At 40.7% G+C, this 22798-nt stretch overlaps 1 protein-coding gene across 1 annotated transcript in view; it reads left to right on the top strand.

The window, feature by feature from the left end:
• Positions 1 to 22798, top strand: part of AVEN (apoptosis and caspase activation inhibitor) — a 175063-nt gene that overhangs the window by 33664 nt on the left and 118601 nt on the right. The window contains exon 2 of the mRNA XM_067558031.1: positions 1116 to 1290. Coding sequence (XP_067414132.1) covers positions 1116 to 1290 — 175 coding nt within the window. The remainder of the gene's footprint in view (positions 1 to 1115; positions 1291 to 22798) is intronic.

Consider the following 22798-nt stretch of genomic DNA (forward strand, 5'->3'; position numbering starts at 1 on the left):
CCGTGAAGCACTATATTGGAATTGCAACCTGGTCTGAATTTATATTTTTAAAGTTTATCCACTCAAAGGTAAATTTCAGCCTTGTACCTAGAGAATTAGGCTGCACAGCTCCCATTAACACTATGATAATTTTGTGGTTTATTACTTAAAGCTCAAAATGAAATTTTAACTTCAGTGTGCTGCTTATTTGAACATTGGTATATAATGTAGCTATTGGAAAAAACCTCCAAATCTGATTCTGTTTTTCAGGTTTATCTCCCTATTTCAGCTGAAATTAAATCCATGCTAGTTTTCTGGAAACTGGCATGGTTGGTGTAAGATGCATACTCTTGACAGGAATAAATGATATAGACAGCTCTGTGTAAGATAGCTAGTTATAGTTCCAGAGTTGCCTTAGGTGAGTCTGCTTTCTCTGAATTTTGCAAGATTCTTTAATAAAGCTATAAGCAACAACAGAAAAGGCAATTTGGGGTATTCTTGGTCAAGGGCCTTTAGCCAACCAAATAATACCTTACTGCACAATACCTTACTCTAAAGCATGCCTAGGTATGGTTTACTATTGAAATATATATCCTCAGCTTTAAATAGTGGGGATTAGATTCGATTATATATTGGGTATTAGAGACCAAAATGTTTGCTTGACCATAGCAAAGCATTCGATCTAGAGGAATTGGTCAGGTGGCTTCTCCTCAGCATGGCAGGTGGATTTTGGCCTATTTAAAATTGAAATTGTAACTGTGCACCAGCTTCCAGCAATGCAGATCTGACACCATATCACCAAAAAAAGAGACAATTCTCTAAACAGATTTAGTGTTTTTATTTGATGATTTGGACTTAATAGGAGCGAAAAGATAATTTACCTAAAGCTCATACTAACGAATTGAATGTGTGTATATAAACATTTCCTGTTATTGGGAACATAATGTATCTCCTGGTTCTTGACCTCTTCCATATCATGACTATGACCCAAAGTTAGAGCTGCTACTTCCTATTTGTGTGTACAGGCTTGAATTTTTTGAGTGGAGGATCCAAGAGATAGTGTATAAATACCATTTTATAAAAAGCAATATGCTGGATGAGTCTTACTAACTTATTTTGTCATTTAAATGTCACAGACAGATGATGATGGTCCTGAATCACAAGATGAAGAGAAGGAAGAAGTGAGAGGCTATTCAAGAAGAAAGATAGTCTCCAACTGGAACCGCTATGAAGGTGCTGAGAAAGAGGCACAAAATGAAAGTGGAGAATCTCAGAGGGGAACAGATTTTAGTGTTCTGCTTAGCTCAGCAGGTAAGGATGTGAAAACCACATAAAGTATTGGTTGTTTATGACTTGAACTTTTCATCGTAACTCTAGCTTTTGCTCTTAGCCTTAGTTCTGGAACAGCGCTTAGAACACTACTTGTATGTACTTGACTAAATCCAGCATTGGGTTAGCCAAGTGCATCTCTGTTCAAGTTGTGCCTACTTTTGCTGGTACAGTAGTTTCATGGAGAGGTGTGTTTGTGTGTGTGTTTTAAAAGTAATATATCTTAAAATAACAAACAAATGTAAGGGTTCCCAGTGAGCATAAGGTCTAAATGTAATCATTTGATCTTATTCATTCTGCCTTCTTTTAATTCTTTGATTTACTTCTTACTATGAAGATTGCCTTGCATGCAGATAAAGCTGTATGTTAAATGTCCTTTATATTTTTGTAAATTCTTTGAGACATTGTTAAATGCTAAAATTTGAACCAAAATATTTACTAAGTTTAATAATTATTTCAGTATTAATATGCTTCTTGGTAATTGTGTTTACTAAGCTTTGCTTGTCTTGGGCATACATGTATAATTTCATTCACAGAGATAGGCTTCGGATTATTAATGGCTGATGCAGTCCTCTTATTGTTGTGACACACAAACTGTGACCTGCATTGTACAGGGTAAATTTCTGTATCTCGGGTGTGAATGGCAAGTGTTGTTTTTCCTTGATAACAATAAGGTGATTAGTTATTTTTTGCCTACTCAAAGGGAAAAAGAAATAAGGGGGGAAAGGCTTTGTTTTGTTTCTTTAAATTACAGATACACAGTATGAGCAGCAACACAAAAAGGACAACTTAAAATTATTCCAGAAAGAGTTTGCAATGCCTGTCTCATACAGTAGTTAGCATTATGAATTTATTGATGAGCAACTGTGCTAGTATCAGGGTTTGTAAAAGGTTATACACTATCTGATGGTTTGAAAAAGCTATGAAAACTAACTTGCAGATTTGTTATGCTTAGAATTGCCAGCTACAGGTAGCAGGGACAACTTAGGAATGTCCTACAATAAATATGTAAGGACCAAACCTTGTGGTCCTTGTGCTGAAGTCCCATTGAAATCAATAGTTTTGCCTTAGTGAGGATTGCAGGATCAAGCCTTGAATTACAGGTTTTATTCATTTTTTAACCAATTTCTTTAGTTTGATCACTGAGTATTGCCGCAAATGCTTTTCAGTTAAATGAGGTGTGTGCATCTTATTTCAGAGCTTCATTTGTCTAATCTTTACTCTCCCTTTTGACAAGACCTTGTGGCTATTATTGTCCCTTTAGCAGGTAGGTATCTTGGAATAAGAGATCTTATACTTTAGAATACCTGGGCATGAAGGAGAGGCAGCTTACCTCTGAGGCTCTGTTCACTGGGTGGATAAAACCATGCTAATTGCCAATTTTGGTATCCTGGCTTCCTTCACTGGTTTACCTAAAACATAGTTCCAGGTTGTTTGAACAGATACTACTGTTAAATAACACAGTTAAGCCATGGCTTACAGGAAAAAAATAATTTCTTTATATTGATCAGGGAACCATGTTAGTAACAATTGTTTCTAGCATGATTTAGTCTGTGGTGTAGAATGGGCCATATGCCCATGAGTTTAGGGTTTAAGTAAAAACTCTAATGTTTTTTCATCATTCTTCATGTGTGATAGTGTTAAAACTCCAGTTAGAAACCTCTCTTTTATGCTGTACTTCTAGAGCTAAACTAAAGAGAACCAAGTTTCTAACAATTTATATTTAAAAAAAAAATATTGTCAACAATTTTATTTCCTGTTCGTGAATTATCTAAATTGCTGAAATTAAAATCTGTGTAGTACAGTAGTCTTTTCAATACTTAACGAATTCCTTGTCATTCATTTTGGACATCCACCAGTTTGTTACATAGAGCACACTGCTCTGCTGCTGGCATTGTTTTTGTTTTGTAACAAGAAACATCAATGAGGCAAATGAAACATTTGCTTTGGGAAGAGAAAAAAAACTTACAAAAGAATAATATGGGTTTCTCTCAGAGATGTAAGGGAAGAAAGTAATCATGTTTTGAGCTCATAAACTTTGACAGTCTTTAACTGTGCACTGAACTGCTTATGAAAAATACTCAAGGCTTGCTTAAACTGATTTTTAAATTAAAGTAACACATTGGCATAATTAATTAATATAATCACATCCTTATAATGCCATTTTTATTATTACATTAATTGTATGGATTACAAAACATTGGGTTTTACAGCATGGTAGGAATCCACTAGTTTCCGGTTATATTTGCATTAAAAAAGACTGAGAAACCGATGACAGTAGAAACTGAAGTTGCTTTTTTTAACACCTGTTTAAAACAAAATAAACTAGGTTCTGGCTATTGACCATTCACTTAGCCTGGGGCAAGACCTTACAATTTTTTTTTCTCTAACTTAGTTTATCATGTCTGACATCCTGTAATTTTTTTTCCCATTCTGAATGTCTTTATATTTGCTGTGGTATCAGCAAAAAAATGTATATTCAATAAATGTAATATTTTCAGTATGTCAGAAACATTTTTAGTCCATTTTTTTCTGTTATACAAATTTAGAAAAAACAAACTGTGCCTTTGTAATCTGGGACAATTACTCCTCTCTCCTTCTTGTCAGCACTAGAAATGTCAGGGAAAAGCTTATTACATCCTGTCATTATTTCTATTATATATAAAAAATGTTTTTTCTATACAATAGACTTATTATTTGACCCCAAAGCATTCCACTTCTTGTAAGCTTTTGTTAAGAATTGCTTCTGAGTTATATGATGGACTAAAAAATAAATCTGCACCTATTGACAGTAATCTTTCTATATTTTAATTTAGAAGAACTAGCATCTTTGTAAAAGCAATAGAATTGTATACAATTGCATAAAGTCTTTGAAAGTATTTTGTTGGTCTAAGCAAGTTTTAAGAGGTGCTTTTTAAGTGCTGAAGTTGTAAGATTTACTTATTTCTATTTTAATAATGTCAGTGGATACCAGATTATCGTAATTGAGAAGTCCCTTCAGCTTCTGTACTGCAATCAGATCTTGTTTGTCCTAGGCAATACAATTTATCCCACCTTATCACTTGCTTCTGCATTTCAATTGTTTCTCTGAGGTAGGTGGTAGTTTTGTTGCAGTATACAGGCAGCTAAATTTACCGATCAGGCATTGCCGTGTCCCTCTAACTTGCTTAACAGCAGTGACTATACAGAGGTCTATTTCCCCCTATTATTTACAGTTAGGTACTAATGTGCCTCCTTTCTCCATTTTCTCCTGATTTATTCTGACTGGTTTAGGCTCTGGAGCAATTTCTTTGCTCTGCTGTGCTCCCTTTTCATCACCTGAGAGTGCAAAGGGAGTGGAGACTGATTGCAAACACCCAGGTGGAGGATTCCATCGCATGGGGAAGTCTCCACTGAGTGTAAAGCTAGTAGAGCTGGCTCCTGTATTACCTTACCATAGCCCCTGAGGATGGGAACTGTCATGGATACAGAAGAGCAATGCACAAAGGCAGGTGCTGCGTATTAGAGCAGTCCTTAAGTTGCTTTATCCTGAGACTGGCTGGGGTGAGGCAGAAAATCAGGATGCATCATGTTGCTGCACGAACTCCTGCACATCGCCCCCCTCGCATCTCCCCATCCATTCGGGCTAACAGTCACCCCACGACCTGACCTTATTAGGGCGTTACCATGGACACGGCTGCACCTTTGGCTCCCACGTCATATATGTGGAATGTAACTGACCAGGGGAGACTAAACTCCCCAGCAACCAGGAAAACTGCAAGGGTCCCCCGGCCAATCCAGTGCTGGCACGAAGCCCATATCATGTTCCTGGGCCAATCAATTAACCCTTCATGTCCCATTTAGTTCATAAAAAGAGGGGTCTTTCCCAAGCCCCCTCGGAGAGTCTCATCGAAACCAGCCTGATCCCCTGGTCCCCATTCTCCCCGCTCACGTCTTTTTCCCCCCCCGAGCGTGAATCGTTTTGCCGGCCGTTATCGAATTAATCGAGAAATGCTGTGGAAATCAGTCTGGGTGTTCGCCTGTGTGATGGAGAGAAGCTAACTATCAGTCTGTGTTTTACAGCTACGTTGTCTGTTTAACTGTCCGTTTGTGTTTTGCCAGTTAACTTTCTGTGTGAAACCTCTGTGTGTCTGTGTAAAATCATCCTGTGTTGTAATTAGCTGCTTCTGCCACTGTGCCTTATAGTGAACCGTCTGTGTAAACCCCCCCCCCCCCCCTTCTGTTTCTTGCAAGCAGCTAATTATCTGTGTAGCATAGTGGTAAGTGTCCCTGTCTGCTACGTGAGAGATCAGGGTTTGATTTCTGGGCAGGGAACCACTGTCTGTTTAATATTAGTTTAGGTTTTTATAGTTAGTTGTCTGTTTAATACCTTTTTATATCAATTTATGTTTTGTGCTTAATTGTTTTTATATCCTTTTATATCATTTTATATATATATATATTTTTGTTAATTGTTTGTTTAGATGAGTATAACTAGTTAAACATCTATATTATTCCTGTGTTTAGAATAAAACTCATTTATTCCCTAACTGACTCATTATTGACTCTGGGGGATCTCTAACCTGTCGGAACACATCACTGTGAGTTAGACTCAGCAGAGAATCCAGACTCCCATCTTTGTAGTGAGGAAGTAGTAGGGAGAGCAAAGAGGATTACTTTTCATGGTAAAAGTGCCTTTTCCATTCTGTATGATGATCTACCTTTTTCACTGCCTCCTCTAATTAACACATCCTGTATTTTCTTTGAACACTTCTGGAGTAATCAAAATAGTTGTTCTTCAAGTATTTGTCCACATGGATCTCACTGTAGGTGTGCATGCTTTCCATGCATGTGAGATGGATTCTTCTGACCAGTCATAGCAGCAAGACAAAATATAACAGTGTCCACCTTCTACCCCATAATTTTATTTACTCTGTTGACAAGAAATAATAATCATAAAAATATATTTAGAAAAACCCAAGGATCACTGATACCGTGGCATCAATCTCATGGCTGAGGCAAAGTCACCAGGCTTTATGTCCTGCCCTTCCTGTGAGGTGACCATGCGTCAAGTGATGGGCATTCTAAATGCTTTTTCTGTCATATTTGCTCTGGACTGCATAGCATGACCTTTAACCCGTAGAGACATCTAATTATCCTTGAAACATTTAGGACTTCCATTTAGCTTGGGTAAGGTTAATTTAACCACAATATCTACCTGTTGCCCTCCAGTTCAAGATCACAGTTTATATATTCCCACATCCAGTTATATTTAAGTTCTTGAAAGGTCTGATCCACTTATTTTCCCCCACTGTGGGACTTTTCCCCTCCCTGGGACCTAAATATTGTACTCCTGGCCCAAATGGATCTCCTCCTTTTGAGCCTTTATTGTCATGTTCTGTTAACTACCTCTTTATGAAGGAAGCCTTTTTGTTACCACTGCTCAAAGGGTAAGCGTGATGCAGGTGTTAGGGCAGGACCTTCCTATGCTATTTTCACAAAAACAAGGTGTGTCTCAGACCTCACCATCCTAAATTCTTACCCAAAGTGGTTTCATTTGAATCAGGATATATGCTTTCCAGTGTTTTTCTCCAAATTCCATTTGATTTCTAGAGAAACTAAACTTCACACTTTCAGTGCCTTGATGGCTCTCTCCTACTATCTCCATAGAACAAAGCCTTTCCATAAATTACCTAGACTATTTGTAGCAATTGGTGACAGATCTAGAAGGTAGGCTGGCCCGATTCAGAGATTCTTGAAATGGGTTTCAGATTGCATTAAGATCTCCTCTGAACTAAATAAATTAACTTCACATTCTCATGTTAAAGTACACTCTACTATGGCCCGACCACCCTCTTTGGCGTGCTTGAGGAACATTCCAATATCAGAAATTTGCAGGGCAGCCACTTGGATCTTTTATTCAGCTCTATTTGAGGATTGCAGCCACTAGTTCTGATGCCCAGTTTGGTAGGGAAGTCCTGGAGTTTGTATTTAAATAGCACTCCTGGCACACACCTCCTTAGAGAGAGAACTCAGTCAGCTAGTGTGGGGTCCATGTGGACACCTATACAAATAATGGTTACTTACTATACATTAACTGTGGTACTTCAAGATGGATCCCATGACCTGCCCTCCTTCCTTGATACTGAGGAGTCTTTTAGCTTTGGGATTATGTGTTGGCAAAGGAACTGAGGGACAAACGGTCCTTCTCTATCCTTAATGTGCTTGGATGTCAGAGGGTGGGAGTGAGAGGATGTGTGGGTATGGCCCCAACGGATGCTGCTGGCCAAAGGCTTGGATCTGGAATACATGGGGGTACATGTGCACCTAGAGTGGGATCCCTGTGGACAAAGCATCTCAAATACCCACGTTTACTGTAAGTTAAGTAACCATTCTTTTTCTCTCATTGTGCTCAGCTTCACAGAGAGCCTTTGGCAAGTGGGAGTTAGTATACATGTAGGTTTGAGATTCTCTGTAGTATGAAAATCTCTGAGTATAGTAAGCTCTGTGTCAGATTTTGTGGCATCCTTAATGAGTTGAATCACCCAAACATTTTTCTTGTGATTGTTTGATTAAATTAGAACTTTATTTCCAAAAGTGAAAAACATCTTTTCTTCTTTGAGACTTGGTGAAGTCCTTCAAGTTAGGAATGTTATTTTAACAACCATGCAGCCTTTGAGGAAAAAATTATGCTTTTGGGCATTTAGAAGTGAATTCACAGGTGGATTTTATTTTCAAATGAGCTTCCACTGATATCTAAACTTTAAAAATGTAGCCCATTAGCAGTCATCTTTTTCTATTATTGCTAATCATTATATTTGTCCAGAAACGTAAACTTCCTTCTTAAAATTTTACTGCAAGTGGAGAGAAGAGGGTGAAATGCTTAGTGAAGAAATTAGAATATGTACTGATGATGAAAATGATTGTGATATATATTTAAGAGTTTTAAATGGAAGAATATGTATGTGAGGGAAAAGCAGCAGAAATTGAGTTGTAAAGGAAAAACTTGTTTGTGAATATTCCTTATGCACATTTGTAGATAAAACTGGAACAATAATTGAAAGAGTAACTTTATATATCTGAATGAGGAAGATTAATTTTTAAACTATTGTAACACCTCATCTGAATGATTTAGTCTGGCATGAGGTTAGTGTAGGATCTTGGAGGTGAAAGTCTATTGGTCTTCTGCACCATTATGCCAGTATGCAGATAATATCTGGAAAAGGAGTAGATCATTAAATATGCTCAGTGTACAGAGACTGAAAAATTTGTTTAAAAATATTGCACCTTTACTTAGAATTAGCAGTGCAATTGTATTCGCATTTGCTGCTAATATGAGCTGTTGATTTTGCAGTGAAGATAACATTGTGTGGGTATTAGTGAATGTGTGAAATTATACATCGCTGGAATAGAAGAAAAATGTGTACCATATTATAAAATGAACACTCCTGAAATAGAACATGAACTCATATAAATTGGTAGGGCTTTTTATAATTAACTCTAATATCATTCTTAACATGTCCCTGGATGGCTACATCTGTTTTCTATAATCAGTATATTAATATATTACATTTATATTTATATAGTACCTTTCCCATACCAAATGATCCCAAAGTGCTTTATAAGCTCTACACCAGATAAGTACAGCTGTCTCAGGGTGGAAGGCAGCAGCTGTTTAATTGCAATCAAGCAACACTGAATAACAGTTAGGGACAAGATGTGAACCATAACATCGCCAAGTGAAACTGCAGGGGGCATAGCTAAATTAAAATCTGACTAGGGTGTAGGGGCTAACACCCTGCATAAATAAAGTACCACGGGTTATTTAATGAGCACACGTGGGGAGCAGGGTGTTGAATTATATCGTCTGCGGAAGAGAGCATCTCTAGCACACACTGTTGTTGCTGTGTTGGGGATGTGGGTTTGGAGCTGACTTTGAGGATGAATACCACCTATGGAATGACCTTCCAGACAAAATATATATATTTTGAATGCCCTGATGTGCTCCAGCAGGGCAATTGAGGAACAAGGAAGATATGCTTCTCAGTAACTAAACAACAAATGTGGAAGAGGAAATAGCAACTTCCTTTCTCTTTTATTTCATAGGAAGTAATAAAATGAAGTTAGATGGAGGGAAGCATTCAGTTTAAGTATGAAGAGCATGGCTAGTCTGGCTTTCAGTGATAAACTCAGAGATGAAATGATTTCATTTAAAGAATTTGATACGTGGAAAATACAACAAAAAAGATTAAAGGAATATATCTATAAAAGTATAGTTTGACCTGCACACAACCACAGCACCAGAATTCTAAAATCAGTAACCAACTATGTTTATCTAGCTATTTATTATTAATTCTGTGGCATGAAATTTGTCTTTCCTAAAATAACAGAAGCACTAGAGTTATTTTAGTGTAGTCATGACTATAGCATAAACTTCAGCATGGAAGCTTTGTGCCTATATTTCCTATTTTTATTTTGCTGCATCTGTAGCTAGCCGAAATGCACTATATGGCAAGAAATAGTGGAGTAGTCCAGTGATAGTTTCAGGGGACTTTCCTGTTTAGAGCTTTGCAGGTGTACTAAACATTGCTATCTTGGTGTATCTTGGTTCTAATTTTAACAAGTCAATCTATTGTGATTGAATTCCTCTTATTTTTAGATAGCAATAAGACTAAATGTACCTGTTATCAGAGGATGGGTTATTAGAGCATTCTGGCTAACTCAAGACACCTGGTCCCACACTGTGGAATAATTTGTTTGACAAATTTGGTGAAATAGATTGGTTCTGAGATATGTTTCAAACCTGAGTTTGTTGCTGTCATAAAAAAACAGGATGGTGTCAGAACTTAAATTGGAGCAGTCTGGTATTCTAGACCTGATATAACTTAATGAAAATGTGAAATGTCAACACTTACTAGTTAATTAAATGAGGATTTATGATGAACATTCCCTGTAGATTTGCAAAAGTATTAATGTTTATTAAATTCTCTGGTTAAATGATTTTTTTTTATGACAAATTGTTGCCCTTCTGTTCAGGAAATTGAAACAGGAGCCTTTCTCTTATTTATTTGTTTAGAGCTCAGTGAAATGATTTTTATAAGGTATGCTATTTGCACAATATCTTTAATCTTTTAAATTCTCTGTGATGGACAGTCTATATATTAAGAAATACATTTATATCTTTATAAAATACACTTTATTCATTTAATTATTATTATAGGTCTGCCCTGAAAAGTGTGGTTTTTTCATACAGGTGAAGGGGAACTCCTGGATTTAAATTTTTTAATATTCTTCCAGTCTTGAGTCAAAGCAGTACTTTGATAATATATTCCTTGGTTAGTTAGAGATGGTTTAATTTTCAATGGTGTTGCTGCTAATATCCTTGTAGGTTCCAACAATCTCTAGTTTTATGCTAATTAAATCCAAACTGAGTGTAACCTGGCTGTAAGGCACGTTTGCATTACAGCATATAAAAGCCTTCTAATATAGTCAAACTGTGCATTCATTTTCACTGATAATTTGAGTGTTCCTTACTTAAATTTTGTGTGGTTATGTTCCTTTGATGCACATTCTCTTTGATGGTTTCTTGTGTGAATGCTTTTTATACCTGAAGACTCAAAATAAGGTGATGTTGTTTTTTAGTAGTCTATGGAAAAGACTGATCTTTATTCCTGTTGTTGATAATTTTTGAATCAGCTTATCTCATTTAAAATATTGTTGTTCAGCATTCCACTATAGCACAATGGATTCGATTCAAAATAAAATGCTGTAAAATGTTGTAGCAGAACTGGACAGGGGAGATGGGAGTGGAAGAGATGAGAAGCAGAACTTTTTTTTATGCTGTTAAGGCTAGAAGGATCTTGTAACTCATTTTACAATAAGTAACATTGTTTATTGCTTTGGACAGCACACTTCATCATATTTGGTGTAATTCTTGTATCACTCTTCTGTTAACAGTTTTTAGGAATCATTGGAGCTGTTCAATATTATTGGCATTGCTAGGGCTTAATGAGCCCACATTTATAAATCAAGGCAATACATCACTTCATCAATTTTCTTCATCTCTGGATCATTAATCAGAGTTGTAAAACATTCAGATTTGTTCCTTTTTAGCATTTTTTGATTACCATGTAAGATTTAATTTAGCTATTTTTATTTTCTATACATTATTTAAAGCTAACTTTAAAATAGTAAGAAAGAACAGTTCTTTTATCTGCCTAGTACTGGCTCCTAGCTGAGGTAAACTACACATCCATTGTGGAGCCTTCCGGTCTTGAACCAACCTAGTAAAAACTGTTCAAGCAGAAGGAACAAAAAAAGTGGGAATGATAAAATAATCTTCTTTGCTAGAAGAATCTTGCCATGTTTTAGTACCTGTCCTCATTCTTTTATTCATATGTCCTAAATGACCAAATACAGATTTTAATCCTTCTTTAGATCCTTGATGGTGAATAAATGTTTTAGCTAGAGATAAGTGATCAAGTGGCTTATTACTGAGCTAATCAAAATGTTACTATTTGTCTCTTGGGATCTGAGCACTTTTCTTTCAATAGCTGCTATTACCACAACAATTAAAAAATGCCCCACCTACTTGCCACTGCTGGATGGTGGGTACTGAGATAGAAGTCAGAATTTTGACAATGCAGCATGTGTGTGTTTTGTTCTGTTTTTTATCTTCACATTTGGAGCGGGAGGAGGGGACCTAGCAGCTTCTGGTGAATTTTCTTAAAGGCAAGCCAAGAGAGCTGGCTGTGCGTAATTCCTCCAAAAGAACTTTAAGAATAAGTAACTCTCATATTAGATCATAAATCTTGGTTTGGCTAGAATACTTTTACACAGTATTTAGTAGCAAACATTTCCATAGATAGTTGGCACTCAGATACCATGGCAATAGATGTGGTCTAAGAGCCTACACAGAACAGAAAAATTTTGATTTTCATTGTTTAGGGTGGATGGGTGAACCACCATAGGATAATAATCCTCTGATTTCCAATGCCTAAAAATACTGTTGGCTGCCTTCTCACCATCTGCTTTTGGTTCTCTCTGTACAATCTAGGCTAGCAAGTTGTAGCTTTATCCTTAAATTTCTGTTATTTAACATGTATTTCAGCTCTCAGGATGAGAATTAGTGGTATACAAAATTACTAAACACCAACAGCTGCTGTATAGCTCTGGAGAACTGAAGGGAAAAAACAGACCTTGGTTTAAAAATAAGATCACATCATTTTTCTGTCCTGTGGGTATTCTAAGAGAGATATAGGGAAACATAACCTGAACAGAGAATTAATTTTCTTTATATATTTCACAAAAATTTTGTTCAAACAAAAAAGAATGGAAATGGTAAAGAAAGAGCTTGTGTCCTTCTAGTGCTCTGGAGAATATTTCAAAACCTGTTCATCCTTATGTACAAATTATTTCTGCCATGCTGCCTTATTCATTGTTGGCTTGGGTTACTGGCAATGTAGTGTATAATAAGTGCCAAAGACATTTATATATTTATATGCCTGCTTTTTAAAAATTGTTTATGCTTTTAAGAATCAATATGATTTGCTATTTTTGTGCAAGATTTTCCCAATTCCTAATTTTCTTCTTCAGTTTTTACTTAGGCAGTTCTTCCTATAGATCTAAAGAGTCCTAGAGCAACAGAAGAATTAAACTGGAGAATTCTGATTTCTTACACAAGTTAGTCAAGCAAGTCTTGTTCAACAACTTCCTGTTAACGTACATGAAAAATAAGACTTAAGCAAGGCATCAGAAAAAGGCAACTTGCTTTAACTTCCTTTTAGTGATACATTTAACATGCAAGGAAAACTTATCTTTAAAATGAGTAACAAGAAAAGTGAAATTGTTCTGTCAGTAAAGCAGATTGAGTTAAGTATAAGATGGTGCAACACAGAGAATCTCACAGAGCACTCAGATATATGAAAAAACATTGTTAGCAAAAGGACAGTATTATCCTGACTGAGTGTGTGAGTATTTACCTCTCGCAGCGATCTAAAGAGATTCTTCACTTTCTTTTTTAAAATGCTGGTGTAACTTAAATCTATATTGAAATCTATATTGTAGTTGATCTTCTTATCTCTTTTCTGTTGAAGACCCAATGTGGTTAGAAAAAGCTCTAGAGCACTGAAGAACTGTTGTTCATTAGCTCCGAGATCAGTATTTCCAGCTACATATGTTCAAAAATAATGAAGCCAAACCCACAAAAATCATGAGATTTAAAAATAATAAATCATTTTTTTGTGTCTGCATTTTGATATTTTTCACCACTCAGACCCAACCTGTATGAGATCATCTCGAGTTCAAAATTCAACCTTCAGTACATGCACAAAAGTGCAGACCTCCCTGTTCACTAGCTGGATTGAACTCCACTTCCTTCCTCCATTTGCTGAGGCATGGGATTCCGACATTCTATCCTTCTCTATCCTCCTCCCTAGCTAGACAGGATAGGCAGCTGCTTCATTCACATGCTCAACAGTCTCTTGTCCCACACATTTACTCCCCGCCATATTTCCCTTCCTTTCCCTCAGTCTGATCTTCGTCCTCACATTCTCTTTCACTTCCCCCCTTTTCCCACATATTCCACTAACTCCTCATAGTTTTGTATCCTGTTCCCCAACACATTCCCCCTTTCTGGCTGCCTCCACAGTTCAATTCCCAGCATTTCCAATTTTGTTGTCCTCTCCCCGGACATCACATGGTGACTAAGGAGCCACCATCTTCTCTCAGGACAGCCTCACTTCTGGGAGATCTTGCCCATCTTTGCTGAGGGCAGCCTCATTTTCACCTGCAAAGATCAAATGGAGTTGGTTCTCTGCCTCCTCAGTAATTCCTCTCTAACTCTTCCTGATTACACATACAAGTATCCCTTTTGTCTATCAACTGAGCTGTCATTTTTATCACAATCTGATGACCTAAAAATAGGAAATGCCAGATTTTTAAACTACTAGTTGAATTTTCTTTAGAAATGTTTTGGTTTTTTTCTAGCATATAGAAAAGAACACTGTGTATCCATATGTATGCACACTCACCCTTATTAGATCTAAAATACCATCACGCTATAAGATGACTGACCGAATTGGAATACAAGAATATAAGAATTGACATGTGCCAGAGACACACCATACTTCCTCATTTTGCTTTAGGATTTCTAGATCCATTATCACTATAACAACCAGAGTAGGTGAGCTCATCTACATGCTAGTACATTGTGCTCTTCATTTCGCAGCAGTGTTAGTGTCTGAACTTCAAAAAACAATAAATCATCAATAAAAATAATATTTTTATTTATAAAGTAACCCAAAAGCACTTTGGGTGCTCAATAACAATCATAAAACAATTTCTCATTCATTATTAAAATAACTCCACAAACTCAACAAAATTACAATGTGGGTAAACAAATGCAAAAAGTATAAAACAATAAAACAAATACAGTAGTAGTAATTTAAAAACATTTCTGAAAAAAATAAGCTTGTAGGGTCTTTTTAAAAGTGGGGAGAGGTGAAATAAGCGAGATTTCAGGAGTGAGTGAGTTTCATAACCTTAAGGCCATGACAGCAAAAGTTTGATTGCCTACCAATTTCAGATGTGATGGTGGAACCAACCCCTCAGCACCAGGTGGTATCTGAGTTCAAAACCATGTCAGATCTCACTGTCTAATTGATTTTTAGCTTTGTGTGTTTGTCAGGGCATGGTCAGGGATGTGAATAAAGGGTATTTTATGGGCAAAGGATAAATTAATGTTGCCACAGACTTTACTAAACTCACCAAAGAGCCAAGCAAATTTGGGACTGTTTTTGGTAGAAGACATTTCTTGACATAGTAGGTTCTCTTCTGTTCAATCATTTTATATAATCTTGTGTTAGTCACTATTAACTTATGCCTGTTTTTATGTCCTAAATAAAAGGAGGGGTGGGGAAACTGAGAGTAAGAGGACAGACTGTAAAATAACCTTTAAAATTAAATTATTATGAATACCCATTATTTCCTTCTCTCCCATACTTTAGTTATGAAAGTACTTACCCTATGTTTTGTACAGTAACTGGTAGAATTGGGCCCAGATCTGATTGGCCTATAAATGTTACCATAACATAAATGTTTAATAATAATAAAAAAAGGAAACCATTGAAACGTTTGAGCAATGCACAGTTATTTTCTATATGTGCTAGCAACCAGAATAGAGTAAAGTAAGATTCATAGAGTAATAGGATGAAATCCTAGCCCCATTGAAGTAAATTGTGGTAAGCTTTTCCATTTTTTTATTCTCCAGACCTTTATTATACTGGCTTTTATTCTAAAGCACTATACTTCACACTTTCTGAATTTTTTTTTCCTTTTGAAGATTCTCTAACCAATACGTTTTTCACTAAATGTTGTGCCACTATTTCAGGCTCTTGGTTGGCCTGATTCCTGATTTACATCGGTGTGAGATTAGAGTAAATCCACTGAATTCAGCAGAGTTACATTGCTGTAAACTGGTGTGGAATCACAATACAAAGATATTAAAAGTTGAGCTATTTAAATTTTCTTACAAAATCTCTTCTTCAGTCCCTTTTTACTGTTGACAGCTCCAGTTTCTTCATTCTCCCAGACTTGAAACCCTGATACAATCTTTGACTCCTTTGTTTCTTTTCCCTGCTCTCATTAAGTACTGTCTCTTCTTCCTTTTATGAAATCTCTAAAACCAATCCTTTTCTCAGATGTTAAAAATGTGGTCTATGCCTTGGTCATCTCACATCTTGTCTAGTGTAGCCTACTCTTCCTGTCCTTTCTGCCTCTTTGCCTGTTTACCCCACCCCACTCATCTTCCTGTTCTGTTACTCTGACTGTGTTTAATCTGTCTGCTGGTCTTTTACCCTTTTTCTGAAACAAGTTCAAAATGCTAGTATTCGTTTTCAAAGCTCTTCACATGTCTGTCCCACCTCCATCTTTGCTCTCACATTCTCCTATATTCCCATTTCCTCCTCATTTTCTTCCTAGCTCCCTTCCTTAAATTCCCCATTTTTTTCTCTTTTATACTTTGAACTTCATATTTTTTCATGTTGACCTTGGATCACACACCCTCTGTTTCAATTGATTTTCCTCTTTCAAATCTCTCCTTAAACCTACTATTTCTATTTAGCCATCTGATGCTGAGCCATTGCTCCACTTTTATCTTTTTTGTAGTTATCTGAATTGGAATGCAAGCTTTCAGGGTAGGGACCTTATCTTTTATATGTCTGTGTGATGATGCAATTACAGTACTTTATCAGTAATAACATAAATAAACATTTCTGGTTTTGGCTGTTTTTAATTTCTTTCTTCGTAATTTCTCTCTTATAATACATGCTTTTCCTGTATCACATTGATTTTTTTGTCAGGTTAGAAGCTGATCCCACTCTGGTCCCTTCTTTAAGGCCATGTCTACACTGCAGTTAGGCACCTGCAGCTGATCTATGTTAGCTGACTCAGGCTTGGGCTAACGGGCTGTTTAAGTGCGGTGTAGATGTTCTGGCTTGGACCTATCATGCGGGGTCCCAGAGCCCAGGCTCCAGCCCGAGCCCAAATGTCTACACTGAAGTTAAACAGCCCCTTAGCCTGAGCCTGTTAGCCTGAGTCAACTGGCATGGGCCAGGCATGGGTTTTTAATTGCAGTGTAGACATACCCTTAGGGGCCACAGTAAAAAACAACCCTCCCTCCCCCACCATTCTACTCCTAATATTTATGGATGGTAGAAGAGTATCAGTTGTGGGAGATTTGATAGAAATGCACAGGCCTGACTTCCATGCATATAAAGAAGTAAAACTGTAAATGAATAATTTTTCCTAAATGCCATTCATTGTGGGGATGGTGAGGGAGGAGAAATGAATGAGAATGTGACTGCCTCTGTAGCCCAGTGGTTAGTGCACTCACCTGCCATCTGGAAAAGTCAGGTTCTAGTCAGTGCTCCAATACATATTTATTTATTTGTACAAAGTGGAACAGCTCCAACAGAAGAGACTGAGAATGCAGAATACCTAATCACTTTTTGGTTAGGGCACTGTCCCGAGAGGTGGGAGATGTAGGTTCATGTCCTACTCCACATCAGGCAGAAGAAGGATTTCAATCTCGGTCTCCGACATCCCAAGTCATGTCCAAACCACTTTATAATGGGGTGATGCGGGTCTTTCTCTCTTTGGTTTTTCACGAGCAAGAGTTGACCTGGCTTAGGTACCTAACTCCAGGAGAGGATTTCTGGCTGAGAATACTGAGCTGACATAGGTGCCTTCCTCCAGCCTGTAAGGCACCTTTAGGCCCAGGTCAATAGGAGTTAGGTGCCTAAATACTCTTGGGGATATAGGCCTTAAAGCCTTGCTCCTTTTCTTTGCATTTCACTCTTGGCTAGCTTAGGTGGTTCCCTACTCAGTTTGCCATCTTGTGAAGACCCTTTTCTTCAGCACTTACCCTCTCCCTGAGTTGTAAGAGGTGCTTGAGCACATTCAGGGCTGAGGATTCCACTATGTGACAGGGTGCCTAGGAGTTAAGTGTGTCAATGCCTAAATCCATTTATGATTATAGCCCCTAGCGTATTAATAATCTGCATGGGTTTCTCTGACTTTTGGGGAAGGGCCATGCTGATCTCTGTGTTCTGTAGAGAATTTAGCACATGACTGATACTCAAAATATTGTAATTCTTAAGTGCATTGTTCTCTCCATGCTGCCTTGAGCCATTTCATATCTGGGTTAATAGAAAGTGCATTATTAGGGACTGTTCTCTTTGACTTATCTGGAATACATATCTTGATGTATACCGTATTTGACACAAAAAACTATGTTAAGTGAAGATTATTACGTTTGCAGAGTCAAGCACTGAAAAGTTAGAAATGCCAGAATTAAGGCATGTGTGATGTTAATTTAGCATGTTATATATATTATGATACAGTCTTTAATTACATAATCATCCCTGATATTTTCCACAGGACTTCTGCCTCATTTATGCACAGGCTGGATGGTGCTCACTTAATAAGCAGCTATTCAATATTTTATTTTATCTCCATTGTTTAATGAGGCCTTATTTATTGCATACTATTCAAACCAGGCTTGTAAATCAGAATTAATTTCCTCATGGGTTTTCTGTAGTGCTCATCACTACAGTATCTGAGTGTTTCACAAACATTAATTAATCTATCGTCACAACATCTCTGTATGATCAGAGTGTTGTATTGTCCCCATTTTACAGATGAGGAATTGAGGCACAGAGAGATTAAGGTTAAAAAAAGCAATCACTTAATATATTCAAATGCGGCTCCCATTGACTTCAGTTGTGGTTGTGAATTCTCAGCACTTTTGTAAACCAGACTGTAGTATATCAAGATGGGCAGCCAGCAAATGAAAAATACACAGTGAGCTCCTCTTAAAAGCTTGGTGAAAATGACTTGCTTAGCATCATATAGGAACTTGGTGGCATAGGCAGGGATACTGTCCAGTTCCCCAGGGCAGCATTCAGCAGTCTTAATCATAAGACCCTCCTTTCTCTTCCCGTAGTTCCCTGCCAAATTCACTAAATACTTTACAACTTATGCAACAACTGAAACGGGTCCTACAGACAAAAGCCTTCTTTACTAAAGAACCCTGAATCACCCCCAGAACAGGTCTATCTTGGATGCTTAATTAAAGACTGTATCTTAATACATATGCAGAATGGGGCTGAATGAAGGCTGTAAGGCATCAATGCAGCAAAGCACTGACTTCACTGGGACTACTCACCTGCTTAAAATTACTCCTGCTTCATTTCTTTTTTTGCAAAGTTACGACTAGACTTGGAAGGTTTGATTTTTATTGGTAAATGTTGATAAGCGTCACTTCTACTTCGAGTGATTGCTCATATCCATTCCAATATAGGTGAGTGCACGCCACCATGCACTGGTTCCCGGAACGTTTTACCCTTAGCAGACCCCGTAGGGTCGGCTTAGGTGCCCCCTGGAGTACCGTGCTCATGCCGCGGTATATGAGGCACCACCGACCCTATGGGCCCTCAGTTTCTTCTTTCCACCCGTGACAGTTGCTGGAACTTCTGCCTTTTGCTCTATAGCAAGTAGCCTCCCCTTTTTGAAGTCTTCTCTTTATTTGTAGTCATTTAATTAGTGTTAAGTAGTTGTTAAGTATAGTTGTTAGTTGTTAAGTATAGTAGTTAGCATTAGATTAGATAAGAAGCCCTTAGGGGCTTAGGGTTGGGCCATGCCTGGCACAACCAGGTTTAAGTCCTGCGCTGCTTGTGGCAAATCCTTTCCAGTGAGCGACCCTCATGACCTCTGCCTCCGCTATCTGGGAGAGCAGCATAGAAAGGATAAGTGCAGGATCTGCAAGGCCTTCAAGCCACGTACACAGAAAGAATGAGACGCGCGCTTGAAGGCTATCCTGATGGAGTCTGCGCTCCGCCCGGACTCTGAACCGGCGCGTTCTCCCATGGCAGCAAGCATCTCCTCGGTGCGGAGCACTCCACTGGCACTGGAGTTGACCCGTCGCCAGTCACCGGTGCCAAAGAGGAAGAAGCGCCAGCGCACTGAACGCCAGGACTCCCCCGCATTGCTTGTGCGGCCTGTGGGGAGTCAGGAGATGCATGAGCCACGGGCCGTTGAGTTTACTCTGGCACCTGCATCTCCACGCAGGGAGCCTCCCCAACTCCTGGGGATGGTGGAGTGCCCCTTCAAGGGCCATCGACACCGGAGGCGTTCCATGCGGCATGCGCCCTCATGGCCATGCTCATGCCTCAGTCTCTCCCTCGGCCAAGGGTGCGGGGATCAGCGTCTCGGGGTAAACCCATGCTGGGTGGCCCCAGTGGGTGGTCGAGACCGCAGTCCAAGTCTCCCCCCAGACGGTCAGAGAGGGTAGAGCGTGCAAGCTACCCTCACAGCTCCAACTTTGGGTCGTCAAGCTCCTCTGCACTGAGGATGGTCCAGGACACCGGAGGGTTTGCGCTCGAGGTGACGTTGCTACAGTTCTGCCTCGCGCGAAGTGCGCAGCTCCCGCACCGAGTCCCTCGCCACGGCACCGGTCTCGATCCCCGGACCGCAGTCCGGTGGGGATCCCGGTGCCAGAGGAAGCGGTACTGACATCGGCATGGAGACAGGCATGGCACCGGTCCCGATCCCCGGACCACAGTCCGGCGCGGATCTGGCACCGGCGGCGCAGACATTGGCATCGTGCTGCCACTTGCGCTCCTCGGAGTCGGACTCAGCACCGGGGAGGCACAGCCAGCACCGCTCCCGGTCCCCAAAGCGCCGCTGCAAAACCTTGGCACCGAGATGGAGGTTGTACTCCAGCTCATCGAGCCGCACGCCTCCCTGCCGGCACCGCACGCGACGGCGCCGGTGCTCCTCATCTTTGTAGACGTCATCTCGGAGCAGGCAGGTAGGAGCCACAGACACCACCAGCACCAATCCAGTGGCTTGGGGTCCCGCACCCACCTCCCGGACACGCTGCAGCCAGCACCGATGCCGGCACCGGGATGGCCACAAGGACCGTGGCAGTGGCCATACTGGGGGCCATGAGGGGCGCAGATGGGACAGAGCACCGTCTCTGTCCTGTCATCAGTTGCTCAACCGGCACCCCACCAGCCAGCCAGCCAGCCAAGGGCCATTCCTAGGAGGAGGAATCGGACCCTGTGGAGGGACCCTCCACTGGGCCCCTTCCACAATCCTCCTCCTCCTCCCCTGACGAGGCGACCGCCAGGAACCATAGGGCGCCCCTGCCAGATTTTAAAGCGCACCAGGAGCTCCTTAAGAGGGGGGCTAGCAACCTCAATCTTGAACTAAAGGAGCTCTCTGAGGAGGAGAACCCCCTCTTTGGGGTGGCTGGGTCAGCAGGGCCATCCAGAGTGGCCCTGCCCGTGCACGAGAGAGTCCTAAAGCTGGCCAAGGCTGTCTGGAAAACCCCGGCCTCGGTTGCCCCCACATCCAAGGGCGCCGAGAAAAAGTACTATGTCCCATCGGAGGAGTTTGAGTTCCTATACACCCACCCAGCCCCCGGGACCCTAGTGGTGGACGCGGCCAACCAACGGGACAGGCAGGGCGTCCTGGGCAAGATGCCCAAGAATAAAGACAATAAAAAATTGGACCTGTTTGGCCGCAAGGTCTATTCTACCGGGGCCCTGCTGCGGAGGATCGCTAACCACTAGGCGCTCCTCAGCCGCTATAATGTCAACCTCTGGACCTCCATGCGGAGGTTTGCACAGGCTGTCCCAGGACCAGGCGGTAGACTTTGCAACGGTCCTAGAGGAGGGCGCCGCTGTGGCAGGGGCAGCCTTACAGACTGCCAGCGACGCCGCAGACACCACCAGCAGAGCCATGGCCTCAGCTATTGCCATGCGGAGGTGTTCGTGGCTGCAGTCCTCTGGGTTATCCCAGGAAGTCCAGCAGTCTATCCAGCACCTGCCCTTTGATGGGGCAGGCCTCTTTTCGGATAAGACTGATGAGAAACTGTATGCCCTGAAGGACTCTAGGGCCGCCCTCAGATCTCTGGGGCTGTACACACCACAGGCCTCGAGGTGCCAGTCTCAACCACAGCCCCAGCACCAGACCCAGCCGCCTCCAGGCTGTTGCCCAGGTCCTCCCAGCCCCGGAGGGGCCGCGACAGAAACAGGGCCTTTGGCCATCGTGACCAATCGGGGTCATCTGCGGCCTCCCAACAGGGTGCAGCCAAGAGGCCCAACAACAATAAGCGCCAGTTTTGATGGGGCGCCCGAGGGTGGCACCAATACCCTTCACCTGGACCGTCCCTTCTGTTTTCAGAAAGGCTCAGGCCCTACTACGCTGAGTGCAAAGGATTATATCAGATCATTGGGTCCTCGGCGTAGTTCTCAGGGGCTATGCCCTTCAGTTTACATTCTTCCCCCCGGAATCCTCCCCCACCCCGTCCCTCTTCAGGGACCCCTCTCACGAGCAACTCCTGTTGCAGGAAGTGAATTCCCTCTTCCTCCTCGGGGCTGTGGAAGCAGTCCCTCCTCAGGAAATAGGGAGGGGATTCTACTCCAGGTATTTCCTCATCCCCAAGGCAAAGGGGGGCCTGAGACCCATATTAGATCTCCGCCGTCTGAACAAATTCATCAGACGTCTCAGGTTCCATATGGTTTCCCTAGCCTCCATCATTCCCGCACTGGATCCAGGAGACTAGTACGCTGCCCTCGACCTAAAGGATGCATATTTTCATATTTCCATCCTTCCCAGACACAGGCGCTTCCTCCGGTTTATGGTAGCTGGCTGCCAATACCAATTCTCAGCCCTGCCCTTTGGCCTCTTGTATGCCCCCAGGTCTTCACAAAATGTATGGCAGTGGTGGCGGCCCACCTACGCTGCAGAGGGGTCTAGATCTTCCCCTACCTGGATGACTGGCTGATCCGGGGCAGGTCCAGGGCCTACGTGAGGAACAGAATGGAGCTCACCTGCGCGACATGCACCAGACTGGGGCTGCTCATCAACGAGCAAAAGTCCATTCTCTCCCCAGTGCAGCGCATAGACTTTATTGGGGCCACCCTGGACGCCACTCAGGCCAGAG

Source organism: Emydura macquarii, unplaced genomic scaffold (assembly GCF_026122565.2).
Source record: "Emydura macquarii macquarii isolate MOO-44397 ecotype Brisbane River unplaced genomic scaffold, CSIRO-AGI_Emac_v2 contig_1876, whole genome shotgun sequence".
Taxonomy (NCBI): Eukaryota; Metazoa; Chordata; order Testudines; family Chelidae; genus Emydura; species Emydura macquarii.